General features: G+C 42.4%; 1 protein-coding gene across 2 annotated transcripts in view; it reads right to left on the bottom strand.

The window, feature by feature from the left end:
• TNR (tenascin R) overlaps positions 1 to 20,257 on the bottom strand; it is a 405,370-nt gene that overhangs the window by 13,816 nt on the left and 371,297 nt on the right. For both annotated transcript variants that reach the window (XM_027074262.2, XM_027074263.2), the window contains 3 exons: positions 17,417 to 17,560; positions 16,611 to 16,741; positions 15,568 to 15,700 (listed from right to left, as the gene is read on the bottom strand). In XM_027074262.2, the coding sequence (XP_026930063.1) occupies positions 15,568 to 15,700; positions 16,611 to 16,741; positions 17,417 to 17,560 (408 nt within the window). The remainder of the gene's footprint in view (positions 1 to 15,567; positions 15,701 to 16,610; positions 16,742 to 17,416; positions 17,561 to 20,257) is intronic.

Below are 20,257 nucleotides of genomic sequence, written 5' to 3'. Positions count from 1 at the left end.
AGCCTGTCTTCCTTCCCTTCTCCACTCTTCCCTCATTGCCTGACTTTCTTGCTTGAGAAGATCACCACAGAACGTTCTTGGCCATCAGCTCGCTCCTACCTCATGTGTTAAATAGTCCTTTTTCCCTGGGGCCCCTGGGTGGCTCAGTTGGTTAAGCATCCGACTTCTGCTCAGGTCATGATCTCACAGTTTGTGGGTTTGTGGGTTCGAGCTCCACGTCGCGCCCAGTGCTAACAGCTCAGAGCCTGAAGCATGCTTCTGTTTCTGTGTCTCGCTTGCTCTCTGCCCCACCCCGCTCATGCTCTGTCTCTCTCAAAAATAATAAATATTAAACATTTTTTAATAAAATAAAATAAAATAAATAAAAATAAAAAAATAGTTCTTTTTCCCTAATCAACTTAGCTACTTAAAGAGGCCAGAACTCCCAATTTTTTGCCAATATCCAATGTGTCCCCAACAGAACATCTTCCCCCAACCCTCATACAAATACACATCTAAAATAGAACCAAACTTCAGGATAGGTAAATAAATGATGTTATACAGGTTTCTTCACCTTGATGATGTTGATTATTTAATATTGTTAATACTAAAGTTAGTGATACTTTAAAAAGGCTCAAACACATTAGTTGCTTTAAAGGTAGATCTACCAAAAATAAATATAGTGAACTGAGATGAATTTGCCCTGGAGAACTTTTGAAACATCTGAAAGACTGTCATATAAAAAAGGGATTCATGTTTTTTAAGTCAGAAAATGGGAATAAAATCAACTTGAGAAAATGTGGATTTAAGCGGTCTCAAAGTTTAGAGGAGATGAAACTCACAGATTGTCCCCTGGGAGAAGAAGGGCTGTATTTTCTTCCTCCTGGGACCCTACCCTGGGCTGGATGGTGGAGGTGCTCACCAAATGTGTTTGGGGCTAATGCATAGTTGCCGGGTTCCCTTGTCTTACTGTTGACAAATTGCAAGGCCACCTGGTTGTTTCTAGATTCGTCATAGTCTGTGGCATTAATGGAAGACAATCAACAAGCATTGTGCAGCGACTAGGGTTTTCTTGGGGTTTGGAGAAGACAACTCTACCACGAAACCACTCCTCTCCACCTCTGGCTGTCAATATTGCCAGAGTTTTGCCTCATATCACTAGTCCTTGATCAAATCATTATTCCTTTTCACCAGATGAGAGGAGGCAGAGGCTCACTAATTGTTCCCAAGTGGTCACTTCATTGAAATGTAGATTCCTGGGTTCTGCAGCAGATGAACTGAATCAGAATATTAGGGGGGTGGCAGGGGATCAGTGTCTTATCAGATCTCCTCAGATGAGTCTGAGGAACAGCTGGATTTGAACTACACTCTTTCTCGGGTACATTTTCCTCTTAGAGAGGCCAAGAGATGGAGTTGGTAAGCCACGCTGTGTCCCCTAGGGGCCCGGCGGTCTGCTTTCTCTGCCTAGATCCTATGCTCTAGTGACTAGACTGAATGTCTCAGTCTCTTCCTCCCTGCCTCCCTCTTTCCTTCCCCATCTTTCCCAGTAGGTATGTCTTGAGCAGGCCAGTCCCAAGATTTAGGCTGGGTGGTCTGGGAAAGAGAGGGAATAAGAGATGCTATATATCCTTGAGTTTAAGCCTTGTGTTCCAGTTTTTTTTTTTCTATTAAGCTCTGTGTCGGGGGTTGTTAGACCTTGGCTTAGCTGATTATAAAGAATGCACCGAGGGGCACCTGGGTGGCTCAGTCGGTTGAGCGTCCGACTTCGGCTCAGGTCATGATCTCATCTCATGTTTTGTGGGTTCTAGCCCCACATCAGGTTCTGTGCTGACAGCTCGGAGCCTGGAGCCTGCTTCAGATTCAGTTTCCCTCCTCTTCTTTCTCCTCACCCACTTTCACTCTGTCAGTCATTCTCACAAAAATAAATAAACATTTAAAAAAATCGAAAAAGAGGAATGCACTGATTTCTGCTCTGCTGTGTTCCTTGCATGTATACTGTGGTTTTATACATTCTTAGGAGATTGTCAGGACGGATTTTAGGCATCTCTAGATGTCATGCCATTTAATATCATCAGAAACTCACCTTTGACCCTAACGTAGATCGTTCCAGTGATCTTTCCAAGGCAGAAATTTTAGGACCAAAAACTTTTGTTCCCTGAGGTACAATAACTGAGGCCTGGCTTCACAAAGAGCCTTTTTTTTCCTTCTTTCTTTCTTTCTTTCTTTCAAAGCACAAGCTGCAGTGATTACCAAGTTAAGAGGAAAGCAATGCCAAGTGATTGGTACACTGGGATGTCTCATGGTTAAGTGTTTGTAGGTGTAATTGTGAGATCAACAGGACTGGGGCACTCACCGGAAGAATTGCTCAGAAATTGGTTTGTGTTGGGCATCCGAAGGCTGAGTGCTGAGTGGGGTGAAGTGAGCTACGTGACATACAGCACAATCAGACAACCCCCAGCTGGCTGGGAGGGAAGGAAGAGACTTTTTCTCTCCCTGCCTTGTCCCTTACTTGTTTTCCACTCTTGGATGCCATCTTTAAAAGAGTCAGAGTAGATGGCTTTGGAGAGCATCTGCCTACTCATATGACCTTAGCATCGGGACCAAAGCCATGATGCCAGTGTTTCCTTCTGAGGACAGCCTCAGCAGGTGTCTGTGTAACTACACAGCAAAGTGTGCTGCTCCACAGAAGCACAGGTGGCTGCCTCTGGCCACCAGCACTTAGACTGTTCTTCCCAGAAGTGGGTTTCTGGTTGGCAGGTTTGTGGAGGGTAGTCTGAGGTCATGGACAGGGCAAAGTTACCTGTTCAGCACACATGGGCTGTGAAAACCTACCACCTTAGCCCCCTTAATAGCATCTTCTAATCTATTACTTGCTTATTCTTTTATATATTCATCCAACAAACATATAGGGGGCATCTGTTGAGTTCTAAATGTTGTGCTAAAAGATGGGAATATGAAGAATAAAAGGACGCAGTCCCATCTTTCAGGTTTCTCACACTCTGGTGGGAGAAACCAACAAATAAAACCCCAAGCTCTAAGTGCTCTGGGGAAGAGGTAAATATAGAAAGTTATCAAACATGGAGGTGGGCATTCAATGAAGCTTGGGGCTGATGAAGATAAGGGGAGTGGTAGAGCCTGGGATGTGGCAGGATTAGCAAGTGCTACTGAGAAAGTACTTCTTATTTTAGGAACTGATGCAGAAATTAGCTACAGATTGGTGGGAGAAGGGTGTCCCAGGTCTGTACAAAAAGTATGGCTTATTTGGGAAACTGCAGAGTTAGCCAGGAGCTGGTCTGAGTGGATGAGTGAGAGCTTCAGGGAGGTAAGCAGGGACTGGATCATGGCATTTAAGGAGCTGAACTATCTTGGTCAGGTGATAGAATGAAGAGACCATTGATGGACTTTAAGCTCAAGTTTTTAGAAAGATCGTTCTTACTGTGGGGTGAAGAATGAATTAGATTGGGGTGAGACTGGAGTTAAGACTCAGTTCAAGAGGGAATCTGGGAGGAGAAGGGACAAAAGTCTTTAAGGGTATAATAGGAATGGAGAATCAACTGAACAATAGATAACTTGGATACCTTCACCTGAAGCAGAGTTGCTGAGGAAGGTCCTCAAGCTCTGCAGACCGTCTGCCTCTACCCACCATGGGCAAACCCACTAGGCTTCCAAATCTTCTTTTCAAAGATAAGCTGAAAGTACTCTCACAGAACAATATTCTGACATAATTTGCCTTATTCTGTGGATTCACTTATATCAGGAAACCCAGTTCCATGGCAGATGAGTTGATCACAGACTAGCAGCTGTCAGCCTGGCCCCTCTCTGTGGCTCTTGATTGGACCTCGCAAGGAGAGGGCTGGATCATGGTAATGCCTCCTGTCTGGTCTTTTCCTGCCATTCTGACCCTACTTATAGCTACTCTCCATTTGTAATGAGTGCTTTTTTAAAAATAATGTAAATGTGATCCTATCTCATCCTATCTCTCTCTTGCCAAATAACCTCCAATGGCTTCTTCAGTGCAATGGCTCCAATTGCAATAGCTTCTTGCATTTAGAAGAAAATCCAAAATCCTTACCTTGGCCTACAAAGCCCTGTATGCTCTGGCTCTGCCTTGGATTTCGCACCCTCTCTTGCTGGCTTTCTTCTAATCTGCTGAACATACCAAACTTATTCCTCCTTTGGGGTATAGTAATTATACAAAGGGGTATACCCCTTTGGGGTATAGTAATTACTCTTACTAGGTCTGGAATGCTCTTCTTTGTGTAATTTGCTCTCATCATTTAAGCCCTGGCTCAAATATCTCTGTTCAAAGGGAGGCCTCTTCTGACCATCTTAGTTGAGGCCAGAGTCTATGATAGGGGAAGGAAGTGACAATCAGAAAACACTTCCTGCCATAAGAACTGTCCTAGAGGTCAGCTCTTTATATCTGTGCCTATTCCATTACTGGTTATTTTTTAAAATAATATTATCTCTACTTGAAATTACCTGTTTTCCTTCCTTCGTCTATTCCCAACTGCCTCATCCCCTTGAATATAAGTTTCAGGAGGGTGGGCATCTGGTTCATCTTGTTCATTACTTTATCCTCAGAACTTAGAACAGTGTTTGACCCATGGTAGATGCTGAGTCAATATTTGCTAAAGGTATAAAGGATATAAAGCACTATATCCACTCCTATGATTATGAAAAGGGAAATTACAGTTAGATTTTCTGAAAACATTTGGGACAATATAATTAAAAATTGGCCAGATAAAATCCTGTGTATAATGACATATAAGGTCCTTCTATAACATTCACAATGCCATCTTATAACCGAGGCAGATGGTATTGATGTTTGACAAAATTCACTGCCCTCCCTAAAGAGTGATTGAACATCCCCATCCTGCTGAATACCATAAACAATTCTATGTAAATAAATTTAAAAACTTGGATGAAACGGACCATTTCCTTGAAAATCACCATCTACCAAAAGTCACCCAAGATGAAATGGGTAACCTGAATAAGATTATAACTATTAAAGAAATTGGATCTGTGATTACAACCTTTAGAAAAAGAATCTCCAGGCCCAGATGGCTTCATTATTAATTCTATCAAACATTTAAAAAAGGAACATCACCAATTTTATACATTCTCTTATAGAAAATGGAAAAAGAGGGAACATTGACAACTCATTCAATAAGGCCAGCATCACCTGGATACAAAAACCAGACACAAACAGTACAAAAAAAAAAGAGAAAAAGAGTAGGTCAGAAAAAAGTTTTGAAGTTCTATTTTTGTTTCTCCCCCATACTTTCATGGACTATTCATTATCTACCTCTTCGTGTGTACTTGGTTCTTCTCTATTACACACATAACAGACACAGCAGCTGATAACCCCAAAGAGACATGAGCCCATAAGCCAGAATGTCCATCACTGGAGAGTAAGATTACTGAGAAAGAAAGACCACAGGCTGTGTGACATCCATCCCCTGATGCAGAACTATTAGAATAGTAGGTCCAAGTTTAAATTAAGCATGACAGCTTTATTTAAGGAGGTAAGAAAGGAAATTAACAATATAAAAAAATAACCAAACTCATGCATAATTAAGTAGAAATATTAGGCATGAATAATATAATAGTTGAAAGTAAGAACATAATGGATGGGATAATGGAGAATTTAGATCCAGCTAAACACAAATAAATGAATTGAATGATCAGATGGAGGAACTTTCTGAAAAGATTTGAAAGCAAGATAAAAGGCAAGAAAACATAAAGACAAAGCTAAGAGATTTGGAGGAGAGAATATACATTCCAACATCTAACTAATAGAAGTCCTAAAAAGGGGAAATAAAAACAGAAAGAAATGTGTAAAGAAATAATGAAGATAAATGTCTCAGAATTAAAGATAAAACACCTCAGATTTAAAGGGCTCTAGGAGTGTTGGACTAAAGATAAAAAGAAAAACAAACCCCAAGACATATGGTGAAGTGGAAGACTGTAAAAAAGAAAGAGAAACATTCTAAAAGCTTCTAGAAAGAGCAGACCGCCTCCAGAGGGAACAAGGATCAGACTGACATCAGACTTCTCAGTGGCAACATTGCATATGAAAAGACAATGGAATATTTTAAAATATGAAGGAAAATAAATATTGGAACCTAACATTTTGTATCTCTGATCACATTGCAATTCAAATGTGAGGTTATGATTAAAAAAAAAAAAATTCTCCGGGCATGTGAGGTTTCATGAGGTCTGCCTTACAAAATCCTTTCTGGAAAATCTAGAGGAAGCACACAGTTCAGAAGACTGACAAATGCTACAGATATGAAAAGTATGGGTGGTTAAATACTTGAGTAAGATGTCTTATTTTTGCCTTAAATAAAAGACTATCATAAAACAGGAGGGAAAAATGCCTGTTTTTAACAACCCACAGCCCAAATCCACACAGGGTTGGTTTCGGTGAAGGTGAAAGGGACAGGGAGTGGGGAAGAGTCCAGAGGGTTTGAGAACATGCTCAAGTACCTGGATTGCTGCAGGGAAGGTATTATATTGATCAGTTTAAGAAATTTATAGGGACAAGTAAACATGAATATGGATCTTAAATCTAAAAGCTGGCTCTTTGAAAATATTAATATTGATTAATGTTAATAAGACTGATTAAAAAATAAAGACCGAAGTTGCCAAAAATAAGCTGAAAACAGTGAAAATAACTGAAGATATAGTAGAGATTAAAAATACAGTCTTTCGAAGAATTTCATGCTACTAAAATTTAAGACTCAGATGAAATGAATAAACTCCTAGAAGGTTATAAAGTGCCACAACTGGTATAAGAAAAACTGGGACCTTAGACAGATAATGCAGAGATACTAGTCCAACATCTGACATCCCTAAAACAAAGAGAAACAACTAAAACAACAAAAAATGCCCCAATGGTTTTAGTGATGAGTTCTGTTGTAAGTTACTCCAAAAAGAGTATGAAAAAGAATGAAACTTGTCTAGATTTTTTAAATGAATCTAGTGAAACATGGATTTCAAAACTCAATAAGGAACCATGTACATGAGAAAACGTATAGGTCAATTTCACTTACGATTGTAGATCGTGTAAACAGGTTGTGTTTGTGTCTGATTGTGTAAACAGGTTAAACAAAATTTTACCTAATCAGACCCAACAGTGGATTAAAAAAAAAATCACATTCAGGTGAAGTTTCTCCTAGGACTATAAAGAAAACTCTATCAGTGTACTTTATCTCGTTATTAAGATAAGGATAAAAATCATATAATTAACTCAGTTGATGCAGAAAAAAGCCATTTGATAAAGTTTAACCACAAAGTTTGTGACAAAAACTCTTAGCTTCAAATAGAAGAAAATTCTTTAACTTAAATGTTTTAAACTTCAAACCTAAGCGAATATTACCTTGGTTTATTTAAGATTAGCTAATTATATATTTATTTTATTTCAATAAACATCTTTTTAATGTTTATTTTTGAGATATAGAGACAGAGGGAAAGTGGGAGAGGGGCAGAGAGAGAGGGAGACACAGATTATGAAGCAGGCTCCAGGCTCTGAGCTGTCAGCACAGAGCCCGACGCCGGGCTGAAACTCACAGACTGCGCGAGATCATGACTTCAGTGAAGTCGGACACTTAACTGACTGAGCCACCCAGGCGCCCCTATATTTATTTTATTTTAGAAAATCTTCTGTTTTCCCATCAAAAAGAAGCTTAAAAATGAAGACTTAGCAAAAAGTATGCAACATGAAGCTACAAGTAAGCATTCCCTTTAAGAATGGGAACAAGTCAAGGTTACCTAATATCACCATTCAGTTTAACATAGTTCTTGAGGTCCCAGCTAATGGGATAGAAAAGTAAATAAATAAGAGGTATAAGGATTAGAAATATATAGATAAAACCATTATTATTTGTAAATGATATAAAACATTTACTTAAAAAAAATTTATCAACAGAAATAATAGATAATTAGAATTAATAAAAGAGCTCAGCGGGATTGCTGGGTATGAGATCAATATGCAAAAATCCATAGCATTTTTCCATATCAGCAATAAGGAACTAGAAAATAATTTTTAAAGTTCAATGAAAGTCACCGAGCAATAAGAAATTGTAAATTGTTTAGAAATTAGCCAAGAACATAATGTTATAGAGAAATACTTAAAATCCTATTAAAGAGCACAGATATGATTTGAATGAATGAAGACACATTGTATACTTTTAGAAGGGATGACTTAGTATTCTAAAGATGTCAGTTCTCTCCAAATTTATAAACTTATTGCAATTCCAGTCTAAATTCAAGACGAAATTTCTTTTGTGGAACTTGATAGACTTATTTTGAGAGGCCTATGGGACAATGAAGGTCACAAGAGCTGAGTCAACTTAGAAAAAGAAAAGTGATATTAATATTGAGATATTAATATTAAGATACTGAGTGATCGATATTAAAACACAGTGTAGTGTTGGCTATAGAGCAGACCATGGACTAGAATATGGAGTTCGGAGTTCAGAGACGGATACATGTACATATGGAAACCTAATATACAGTAAAGCAACACAAATCAATGGAGAATAGATGGATTACTTAGTAAATGATGTTGAGGAAACTGGCTTACCATATGAAGAAAAATAAAACTGTATCCTTACTGGGGCACCTGCGTGTCTCAATCGGTTAAACGTCTGACTTTTGGTTTTGGCTCAGGTTGTGGTCTCATGGTTCGTGAGTTTAAGCCCCATGTTGGGCTCTGCGCTGATAGCCTGGAGCCTGCTCAAGATTCCCTCTCTCCCTCTCTCTCTGCCCTCCCTTGCTTGCTTGTATGCAGTCTCTCTCTCAAGATAAATAAATAAACTTAAAAAACTATATCCTTACTTAATACCACATACAAAATGACTAAATATAAAAAAATCTAGAAAGTTAGTAAAGGTACACATAGAAGAATACCTTTGTGTCCCACAGGCAGGTAGAGACTTAAAGACTTCAGAAACTCAAATAATGCTAGGTAACACTTACTTATCACAGGAACTCTGATAGAAAGATAGGCTGTATGTGCAGGCAATTTATAGAAAAAGGCAACTCGAAAGGCTAACAAGTATAGATGAGATGTTTAAACTCAAACTTGTTATTATTTAAAGAAATTCAACTATATACACAATGGAATACTATGTGGCAATGAGAAAGAATGAAATCTGGCCTTTTGTAGCAACGTGGATGGAACTGGAGAGTGTTCTGCCAAGTGAAATAAGTCATACAGATAAAGATAGATACCATATGTTTTCACTCTTAAGTGGATCCTGAGAAACTAAATAGAAGACCATGGGGGAAGGGAAGGAAGAAAAAAGTTAGAGAAGGAGGGAGCCAAACCATAAAAGACTCTTAAAAACTGAGAACAATCTGAGGGTTGATGGGGGGGTGGGAGGGAGGGGAGCGTGGGTGATGGGTATTGAGGAGGGCACCAGTTGGGATGAGCACTGGGTGGTGTATGGAAACCAATTTGACAATAAATTTCATCTTAAAAAAAGAAAAAAATAAAGAAATTAAACCAGAAAATTAAATCTCAATTATGCCTATTAGACTGTCAAAAGTTACAAAGCTGGATCATGTCATTAGGAAACAGGAGCCATCATGAACTTCCGTAGGGAGTGTGGACTAGCATAGCCATCCCAAAGAGCAATACTTAGTTAAACCAGGTAAACACATACCCCCTGACCCAGTCATTCCTCTTCTGGGAACATATCCCAAAGGTGATGCCTCACTGATTCATAAGAGGGCACATATAAGGTATTTTCTGCAGCACCATTTGTGGTGTGGGAGGCTGGGGACCATCTGCTGTCCATCTTGGGAGAATGGAGAGGTAACATGTGATGGATGAACAGCACGCAGTGTTTTGCAACAGTTGGAAGCCAGAGACTAGGCACCTGCACTACAGCATTGATGGGTCTTAAAAACAGCGCTGAGTAGAAAATACAAGAGCAGGGAATGAATTGTGTAATCCAATACCGTTTGCACACATTTGAAATGTACTCAAAACTTGCCCAAGAACACATTTTTCAAAAACACATATAAACCAAAGGACACAAATTCAACGCCTCAGAACGGTTGCGTGTAGCAGGCGGAAGAAAAGGTGAAAGCAGAAAGAAAGAAATGAATAAATATAGAGAGGGCCCTTGGGGGTCATGGATGGGAATAGTTTGTTCAAATGGGGTCTGTAGTGCCCTCCTTCCACACAGTCAGGTGTCCAAGAAAGGAGAAGGTGGACCTCTCCTTTTGGGGGATTGCTTATTTCAACGGAGCTGGCACGCCAGCTGTTTCTAAGTAGTGGAGCAGAGGGAATCCTCTCCAGTTCCCTACTTTGGTGAAGGGGGAAGTGTGGTATAAATGAGAGTAGGAAGCAATGCACAGTGGGCATTGGAATTCCCAACTGATAATTACGTGGATTTGCATGACCCACTATCTATTGTCCAGGGATCTGGGATTTGCCAATCTTTATTAATTTTTACAGCTTCAAAACTGAAGATTGTGTTAGAATAGACTCCCAGAGCTTTTCCTGAAAAGCCCCAGAGAGCAGCTCAGCCTGGATGTCGGATAGACTGGAGCAAAGGCAATAAAGAAAACTTCTCATTACTCATCTCTGGGTACCTCCACAAATGATTGTCTTCGCTTAACCTCAAGGTCAAGACAACCTATTTTATAGTGTTCGCTGTCTCTGAGGACAAGCTTTAGTGAGCGTCTTGTTTGCTTCTTATAGTATTAAAAGAGACAATGAAACCTGCGTCTCAGAAGATCATTTCACCAAGTCCCTGTTGCTCTACGGGGAATATTTGTTTCCTCATTTATATTCATGTCTCTGAAAGACAAGTAGACCTTGAATGAAATTTCAGGCGACAGTAAATTATAAATAATGTATCCATATTTTTTCTCTTCCATACTACTTGTATTTAATTCTCCCTTGAGTCTTGTGCAAACACCAGGGACAACAGGACAGACAGCTATTAACATGATGGAAAGAATGAAATGGGTTTATGCTCTATGGCAGGAATACAGCAAGGGAGGATATCTTGATCAAAGAAAGTTTCTGAGGTTTTGTGGGAGTGAGTTCTTTTCTTCTCGCTCTGTCTTTTATTTTTATTTTTAAAAGCATCTCAACTCTTTTCCAGACCATTAAATAGACATCTGCTTGAAATAAGCCTCTTATTGCGGCCCACCCAAGGCAAGATGAAGGTCTGTCAGCGGATGGAGGCCACTTAGGGGCCCAGCTCTAGGCTCTTTTGTTCCATAAGACAAGGCATAGAAAATGCTTAGAACGACCAGCTGATAACATCCCGTCCTAAGAATAGGATGCTGCTAAGTGGAGAGCTCAGGCACTGTCAATGAAGTCGGAAAGGATGCCTGTTATGAGAATGAAATTAGTCTCTAAATCCATCAGCCCTGATGTGCCGTCACATTGGATGCTCTGGTGTTTTTTCAGACCTCTTGCTCAGCGGGAATAATTCATGGGGTTCAGACTGGCAGCTCTTCAGTCTTTCAAGTATGTGAAAAGATTCTCTGCTCTTTGTTTTTGTTTCTTTCTTCCTCTTCTTCTCCTTCTCATTCCCCTTCCCCGCCTTCTCCTTCTCCTTCTTTTCCCTCCTCCTCCTCTTCTCCTCTTCCTCCTCCTTTTCTTCTTTCTAGGCAAACAGGGGCCAGCCGATAGAGCAGACAGGGCAAGCTGTGTGGCTCCCGTGTGTGTGTGTTGGGAGGGAGTTATAGAGACAGGGAGAGGATGAGTTGGGATGTGCTTCACGTCAGGGGAGGCAGAATCAGGCCCAAGGTGCAGCCACTGAGGCCACTCTTCAGAGGGAGCCTGATCTCCAGAGACCTGTAAGAGATCTATGGGGCTAACAGGAGAGTTCTGGGATGAAAAACACCTGCCCCTGATGCTGGAGGCCCCCTCTCCTGGACTCCTCCTCAAGGTGTCTGGCTCAAGCCACCCATTAAGCAAACCCCAAACTTTTCCTTCTTCTTTTTCATACATATATATATATATATATATATATATATATATACACACACACACACACACACACACACACACACACACACACACACAGAATGCATGTGTGTACATAAGAGCAGGGAAGGGGGCATAGAGAGAGAGAGAGAGAAGAGAAAGAATCCTAAGCAGGCCCCACAGGGCTCGATCCCATGACTCCTGGGATCATGACCTGAGCCTAAACCAAGAGTTGGACTCTCAACCGACTGAGCCACCAGGTGTCCTTCCCTCTTGATAACATCCTGACCCCCACATTTAGGAAGCTGATACTCTTGTGTTCTCTTCCTCCTTAATAAAATTTGCTTTTGGCAGGGGAGTTGCAAGGGGGTGGTAGAAAAGGTGGGGGGGTGGGCATGGCTCAAGCAGAGAAGACTCACTAATGTTGACGTGCAAATAACTGTGCAGGTTTAGTACAATCTCTTCAGGGAAATTTGCATTTCTGGTGGCAGAAAGAACCTGAAATTGGAGGGACTTGGGGCATCACACTGTGCAGGCAGTACCTCTCTTTCTGCCAGTCCCGTCCCTGTGATGGATATTGAAAATCTCCTTCTACAGCTTTGTTTCACCAGAAACCCCTCTTCCATGCTCTGCAGCTGGGATTTAACTATTCCATTCAACCCACATTTATTATGTCTGCCGTGTGTCAGGCTTTGTGCAAGGTAGTTCCATATGCATTACTTCCATCCACACACTTCATTCTGCAACTGGTCATTTCAGTGGGTTCTGATAAATCTCCAAGACAAAGCCAGCAGGGTGTGGTACGCATCAGTGGTTTAAATTTAAATTTGAGCTTCACAGCAAAGCTCTGCAAAGACTTCCAAACATGGATATATCTTTGCCTTGTACCACGGGAGTAGTGGCAACTCCTTCTCTGGTCAACCCCAAACTGTCCATGGGGCGGCTCTACTCTCATTATACAGGATCGTGGGCTCTTAACAGTTTCCCCCTTTTTGAGTTGGTATTGGTCATGCCCCAGGAAGCCCAGTGTCAGCTGGAGTTTCATGAAAACAAAGAAACAAACACCTAAATCCCCCCTGATGGCCCCTCTGCATTGTTCACTAAACAAAGCCACTACCCTTGCCCCCTCTCTGGATTTCCATGAATTGTTAGCCCTCTGCTTATTAGATCTGGCTGAGCCTCCCACGGGATTTGGGATCCCAGACCCAAACTATTATACATCTGTGGGGCGGCTTCGCATAAGGGAGGGCCAGTGGTGGGCACAGAAGCTGGTACACTTTTATTGCCCGGGTGGATCTGGAGCAAGGCACAGCCACAAGATGCTGGAGAAACCTCAGGTGTGCCAGGCGAGATGAGGCACGTTCCGGGTGGTATGGCCGTAGACTCAGTGTCTTATCATCCTGCTCACACACACCAGCTGTGGCATTACGAGGGAGGGAGCTGTGGCCCATACTACACTGAGCGATCTTTGAAACCTAGGCATTTCGGGGATGAAATGATTACTTTGGACTTAATAAATATGCACATTGGGAGCTCTGGTTTTTTTCTGTCATCTGTGTCCTTTTTGTGGGAAAGAAATTCTTAATTCAGGGAAAAGCTCCGATCCACAGGTCTTTGGGTGGCAGCTTGAAAAAGAGGACCACAGAGGACCCTTACACCTGTGAATACGCAGCAAAGGGATGGAACAAGAGAAAGTAGCACCTTGATGCTGAGATAAGTCCCTCCGTGAAAGGGCATGGAAGGGGCGCAAAATTGACTTGAGCCCCTTAAAGGGATCAAGTGTCCTCCAAGTTCCGCTTCGTGAAGACGCGTTTCGACTTGTGGCAAGCCCTGTGACCAAGGCTTACATTTATTTTTATTTATTTTTAAGATTGTTTAAAGTTTATTTATTTATTTTGAGACACAGAGAGAGAGAGTGTGTGTGTGTGTGTGTGTGTGCATGAGTGGGGGAGGGGCAGAGAGAGAGAGGAAGAGAGAGAATCCCAAGCAGGCCCCATGTTGTCAGCACAGAGCCCGATGTGGGGCTTGATCTCACGAACTGTGAGATCATGACCTGAGCCAAAATCAAGAGTTGGGCATTCAACCAACTGAGCCACCCAGGCGCCCTTGGCTTATTTTTATTTTTAATTAAAAAATCATTTTTCTGATGAATGTGCTCATTGTAGACACTTTGTAAGATATTCAAAATATTAAAAAGAAGGGAAAGGAGAACTCATTCACAATCTCACTACCTTAAAGAACCATTAGTGACATTTTGGTGTATTTGATTCAGTGTCCTGCTTTACCATTTAGGGTGAGTCTACAGGGAGAGCCACCTGAGTAGGGATGGGGCATATTCTGTCACCTCCCTCTGGTGATGAAGGGATAGACTCTGAGGCAGGGCCAGGATTCCAGCCATCCTGGTACTCTGACATGGCAGGCAGACATACATCTAGGGACAAGGGGTACTCTCGCTTGGCCCACACATGTACACAGCCACACCTCCAGAACGTGGGGCAGGAAGACAGCTCAAAGTGTGGACTGGAAAGTCCTACATTACGGACTATAGAGAGGTACTGTGGGAAAAGGCAGAAAGGACTGTTAATAGCACAGTCCCCACAGCCAGGTCAACTGGGGTCAAATCCAGGCTCTCGTACTTACAAGTTATGGGGTCTTAGGTGAGTTGCCTCACCTCTGTGTGGCCCAGTTTCTTCAGCTGGAAATAGGGATAATGGAATATACCTCATAGGATGTGATTTCATAGGCTTGAATTAGATAATACATGTAATGTAGTCAGAACAGTGCCTGTCAGATAGCTCTCAAAGGTTCAATGTTGGTTTATTTCCTGTTATACACATGAGGACACCCTTATTCCTGAAGGACAGTTTCAGGTATATGCTGCTGATACTTAAATGGAGGAAGGCAGGAGCAACTGGATTTGGAAGCAGAAGACCTTGGTTCTAGTTTGACCCAGGCACTTATGCTATTTGATTTCTGTGCACTCTGTTTCATCATCTGTGAAATGGGGGTATACCTAAGGCCCTTCTCACCAGTTGTTACAAGGACTGAATTGAGGTCATAGGAATGCAAAAGTGCTTCGTGTATGGAGAAGAACCCTGGATTTAATGCAAAGGGTTTACTATCCATACCTTTATTACGTGATTCTCTGATTACAGGCAGCAGAGGAAGGAAGGAAGGAAGAAAGGAAGGAAGGAAGGAAGGAAGGAAGGAAGGAAGGAAGGAAGGAAGGGAGGGAGGAAGGGAGGAAGAGAGGGAGGAAGGAAGAGAGGGAGGGAGGGAGGGAGGAAGGAAGGAAAGGAAGGAAGGCAGGAAGGAAGGAAGGATGGAAGAAATTTGCTGGGAAAACACTTGCAGAAAATCTGAACAGGAACCTGTCATTTAGTGGGTCCAGGTGGACCAGGGATTTGCACTGCTGGTTCCTATGGTTGCCCTGGTAGTGAGAAGTTTCCTGGCAGAGTCTTGGAAGGGGGGGAAAGGGGGAGTGGAGAAAATCATTATTTTCCTTCACAGGAAGAGGCAGTTGAGTCCGTTGATAGGTTCCTCCCTGATCACGTCTCAGCAGAAGTTGCTGAGGAGCCAGACGTCCTGCAGGGAAGAAGAAAGCATCACCGGGCCATGTGTCTCACCTGTGATGAAGGTGGTGGAGGTGAGGCTGCTCCGGGCAGTGTCCTGGGCCGCCTGCAGGAGCACCGTGTAGTCTGTGCTCTCAGAAAGGCCCTCCAGTCGGATCCACGTGTCCTCTGCATCCACAATCAGCTCCTGTGGAACAAGCGAGGAAGGCAGGTGGATGGGAGTGACAGGCACATGATTGAGAGGACCTGGGAAGGGAAGCCCAAGCCCACGGCCAGATCGGTCGGTATCGCCACGGCCACTGTGTGCTCTCCGTTCCCCAACAAAGACTGCATCGAGCCAACAGGCAGAGAGGACAGCTCCTGTGTGAGATTGAGACCGCTCCTACCGCATAGATGCACATTGGCATAAAGGTAGGCATGTGGATTATCAAATCCAGTGGTTTCCAACTGTATTAGATTCCTCGGGACCCAGGGAGGCAGAAGCCTAGGCCTCCCTATTCCATATCCAACAGACTAGCTCTGCTTACATCCATTTTGTACATTCTGCTCCTGAATATGATTTCACTTTAAAAAAAAAAAAAAAAGGATTTCATTGCAAACAGAAGTCTGACAACTGGTGCTCTAGAAGTACCATTTCAACTGATCACACAACACAGAAATGTGTCATCTCTTTACTGCAGGCTATAGATGTAGCCTTTATAATGCTTATCAAGAGGCATAAAAGACTATCGATTTGGTATCCAGCTCATGTTTGCTTGGCCCTGCTAGTGAAATTTTTTTCCAAAACGATGTACTTATATGGCTTGGAAGTTTCCACTGTGCTTTGCATCATCATATTGGAAGCACCACCCAAAACCAAGTGAAGTTTTAAAGGTAGACACCCCCATTATCCGGAGCGGAAACTAAGGCTCAGAGAGGCTTCGTGTTTTGTCTCAACTTGTAAAGAGAGTTGTAGAGAAGCCAGGACTAGCACCAAAATCTCTGGCTTACAGACTCAGGCTTTTCCGTCAACAGCATGTCTGTATCCATCACGGGAAACCCAGTTTGCTCCCTTTGGATGGCCTGATAGAAAAATCTCCCTTACAGAAAAATCTCACCTTGCGGCTTCCATCAGTGGATTTGTAGGTTAAGATGTAGTTTTCAATCTCTGCTCTGGGAGGCTGCCAGGAGATCAGGGCACTTTGTCTGGTGACTTCACTGGCTGTCAGGTTTGCAGGAGGGTCCAGGACTATAAAGAAGAGAAAATGCCAGGAGTACTTTCCTCTCCAGCTCCTTTCCGTTTGATTCCAGGTATCAGGTATTTATCTGCCCACCTACGTGGTCTCTGGGCTGCTTACATGCTGACCCCAGTTCTAGCTTGGACAAGAGCAGAAGATGATCAGCCAGTGTCATGATCATTCCTGCACCTATTTCCCCCTCTAACCTGGCCCTCTGGGCCCAGGTGTGTTATCTTCCAATCTGACCTATGTCTGAAATCATGACCTAAATAAATCTGCATGTCTGTGAGTTCACTCTTGAACTTGCATCATCATCCCCACAACTATACCTTTGTCTCCTGTTCTGGCCATGATTGCACCCAGCCAGTGTCTCCCAGATATCAAGCCCTTTCATATGCATCCAGTTTTTTCTGGGCCAGATCCATTTCCAATACTGGCCTCTCTTGGCCTGGTTCTACTGCTGTCAGCCAGACCCAGGATGAAAGCAGAAAATAGACATGTGCCTGCTGCCCGAGAGCTGCAGCTCACTGGCATTTGGGCAGCAGTCAACTGAGATACAAACAGCTCATAGCTGCGCTGTCCAAAGCCTCTAGACTCTAATTTAGTCCACCACATGGGGACGGATAATTTTCAGGATCTGCAAAAGCATCTAGGGATGCTGGATATGTAGCCAACCATGTACTCACGGGTAGAGAAGTTGGTGCTGATGGTACCACTGGTGAGAGGTCCACTGGTGGCATACATAGTGACAGTATAGTGGGTGCTGGGAAGCAGGCCAACGAGCTGGAATCCCTCACTGCCTCCGTCAACCAGGATGGTCTCTCCAGCAACTGAAATCATATGAACACGGGTAAGAGCTGACTAAGGCGATTCCACCTGGGAAAAGCTTATCAAATCCAAAGACATTCATAAAGATTCAGTATTGAAGGATTGTGGAAGACATCTTTTAAAGGCTATTCAGCTTAGCATTGGATTCCACACAAGCATCTCCTCTCATCATGTTTTGTATCTTGATTGAGAAACATATTCCTTATTTGGAAGCCAAATTGTCTTTTCCATGACTTCACTCAAGCCGCTGGGGTCACAAAGAAAAGCTGAAGCCTCTGTCTCCGTGGCTCCTTCCCCCCCACCACAGCTTCGAATCAAGCCCTCTCTTCTAGGCTGAGAAAATTTATCCCCAACCACCATTACATGTATGTGGCAGCTCCAAATCTGTTGATTTCTTGCACCCATGGACAGAGCTCCGCATTTATTTCTACCGTATTTTGCCTTGTCAATTGAGTTTTGGTCCACTGTTTCAGTTTATTGAGCTATATTTGAATTTGGATTCTATTGATCACAGTTAAAAAAAAATATCTGAGCACAGTTGACACACAATGGTGCATTATTTTCAAGTATGCAACGTAGTGATTCAACTTCTGCATACATTAATGCTATGCTCAGCACAAGCATAGCTACTCTCGGTCACCGTATCACAGTATCAGTGACTACCCAGATTTGTTTTATATACAAATGTGATAAGCGTGTCTTCTCTGTATTCATTCATGCTGTCAATAAAACTTCACTAGAGGGGCGCCTGGGTAGCTCAGTTGGTTAAGCGTCTGACTTTGGCTCAGGTCATGATCTCACAGTTCGTGGGTTCGAGCCCCACGTTGTGTTCTGTGCTGACAGCTCAGAGCCTGGAGCCTGCTTCAGATTCCCTCTGTCTCTCTGCCCCTCCCCACTCGCACTCTGTCTGTCTCTCAAAAAATAAATAAATGTTAAAAACAAAAATAAAAACAACTATTCACTAGAGCAGGGCCAAGCCCTTTCTTGTGTCTTTAGAATACTCCCAGGTCACTCAGCATTTAAGAAAGTTTACAAAGCAATTCTCCAAACTAGGTGGGGGTTTCAAGTTCCTTGTGGTCTAAAGGTGTAGAAGGCATGCAAACAAGTTAAAATCCACACCAGCTCTTTGGAAGAACATACATAATGACTCTACCTTTTTAGTTTCCTCATTTGCAACATGCTGCCAGCGGTCGCTGTTCCAGCCACCTCAAACCATGGCAGTTCTCAGAAGTCCTCATGTTCTCTCATATCTCTACAAATGCACTCAGGCTGCTCTCTTTTCTCGGAATTCCTTTTCCTATTCAATCCTATTCTAACTTTACCTGAGATCAGCTTGTTTTTTTCCCCTTCAACACCCTCACTCCCAATCAGTGATCCATCTGTTTTGTGATTACCTGTGTCATGACAGTGCTCACATTGGGTTGTACCCAGGTATTGGTTTCTTCCTCACCAGAGTGAGGTCTGCGAAGAGAACTCATGCTCTGTCTCTGAATCCTTGCAGCCTTGGTGAGTGTGTGGCTCGTGGGAGGACATCAAAGGTATTTGTTGCACGAACAGAGGTTAATTGGTATGAGGGAAGCATGTACTTTGTTTTTATTTTTTTTAGTGTTTGTTTATTTTTGAGAGAGAGAGAGACAGACTGTGAGCAGGGAGGGGCAGAGAGAGGGAGACACAGAATCTGAAACAGGCTCCAGGCTCCGAGCTGTCAGCAGAGCTGAACCGCCAGATTATGACCTGAGCCGAAGTTGGACACTTATCAGACTGAGCCACCCAGGCGCCCCTGGAATCATGTACTTTGTATCTGTGAGTGGGTGGGTCTATCTACCTTGGGCGAATATTGGAAGCTTTGGCAGAGGAGATAGTGTTGAAACTGACTTAAAGAATGTGTGTGTCTAAGCAGACAAGTAGGGAGGGAATTTCTTGGTAGAGGAAATGACACATGCAAATGCATGGTAGTTTGGGAAGGCATGGTGAGAGTTAAGAAACGCAGGCCCATGGCATGCAGGGAGGGGTGGCAGGAGTTGACACGGATCGCACACGCACATAGCGGGGTTCTGGTGGAGCTATAGTCATGATATTCGTTCCTTGAGGAGGGTCATCCAATCAGCTACAGTTCTAACTCCAAATATGATCCATCACGTATTTTTCCATCTAAGTGATAAGTGGGTTTTTCTTTCTTTTTTTTTTCCTTAAATTAATGTATATTTTTAATGTAATTATTTTTTAAACATTTAACAGAGTTCTTTTTTTTCACTCTTAACCATAGTTTATTTTCTTTTATTTTTCAATATATGAAATTTATTGTCAAATTGATAAGTGGGTTTTTCTAATACCTTACTGAAATCCAAGTGTGTTAGCAGATTGGCCAGTTAAAAAAAAAAAAAAAAGGGGACCTAAAGTGGTTCTGGTAAAACTTTTAGTGAACCTGTACTTGTATGCTATATCCACTAATTCTTTTCCCAATTTATTTAATAGTCTGTTTTGGTTTTTATTTTCCCAAGCTTTGACCATCTGTTTACTTTGCAGCTTACAAAAACTGGCTTCCTCTGTCATTTTTGAAAATCAAGACATCTGCTTATCTTTTGTCTTCTGGTATCTTTGTTCTCTGGATTCCCGGGTATAACCCACAAGAATTCTGTGATCACATGTATAATTTGGCCAGGCAAGTAATTTTCCTAGGCTTAGACACTTGAATCACC

Source organism: Acinonyx jubatus, chromosome E4 (assembly GCF_027475565.1).
Source record: "Acinonyx jubatus isolate Ajub_Pintada_27869175 chromosome E4, VMU_Ajub_asm_v1.0, whole genome shotgun sequence".
NCBI lineage: Eukaryota > Metazoa > Chordata > Mammalia > Carnivora > Felidae > Acinonyx > Acinonyx jubatus.
The sequence above is the reverse complement of the archived record's forward strand: the minus strand, read 5'-3'. Positions and strand labels throughout refer to the sequence as shown.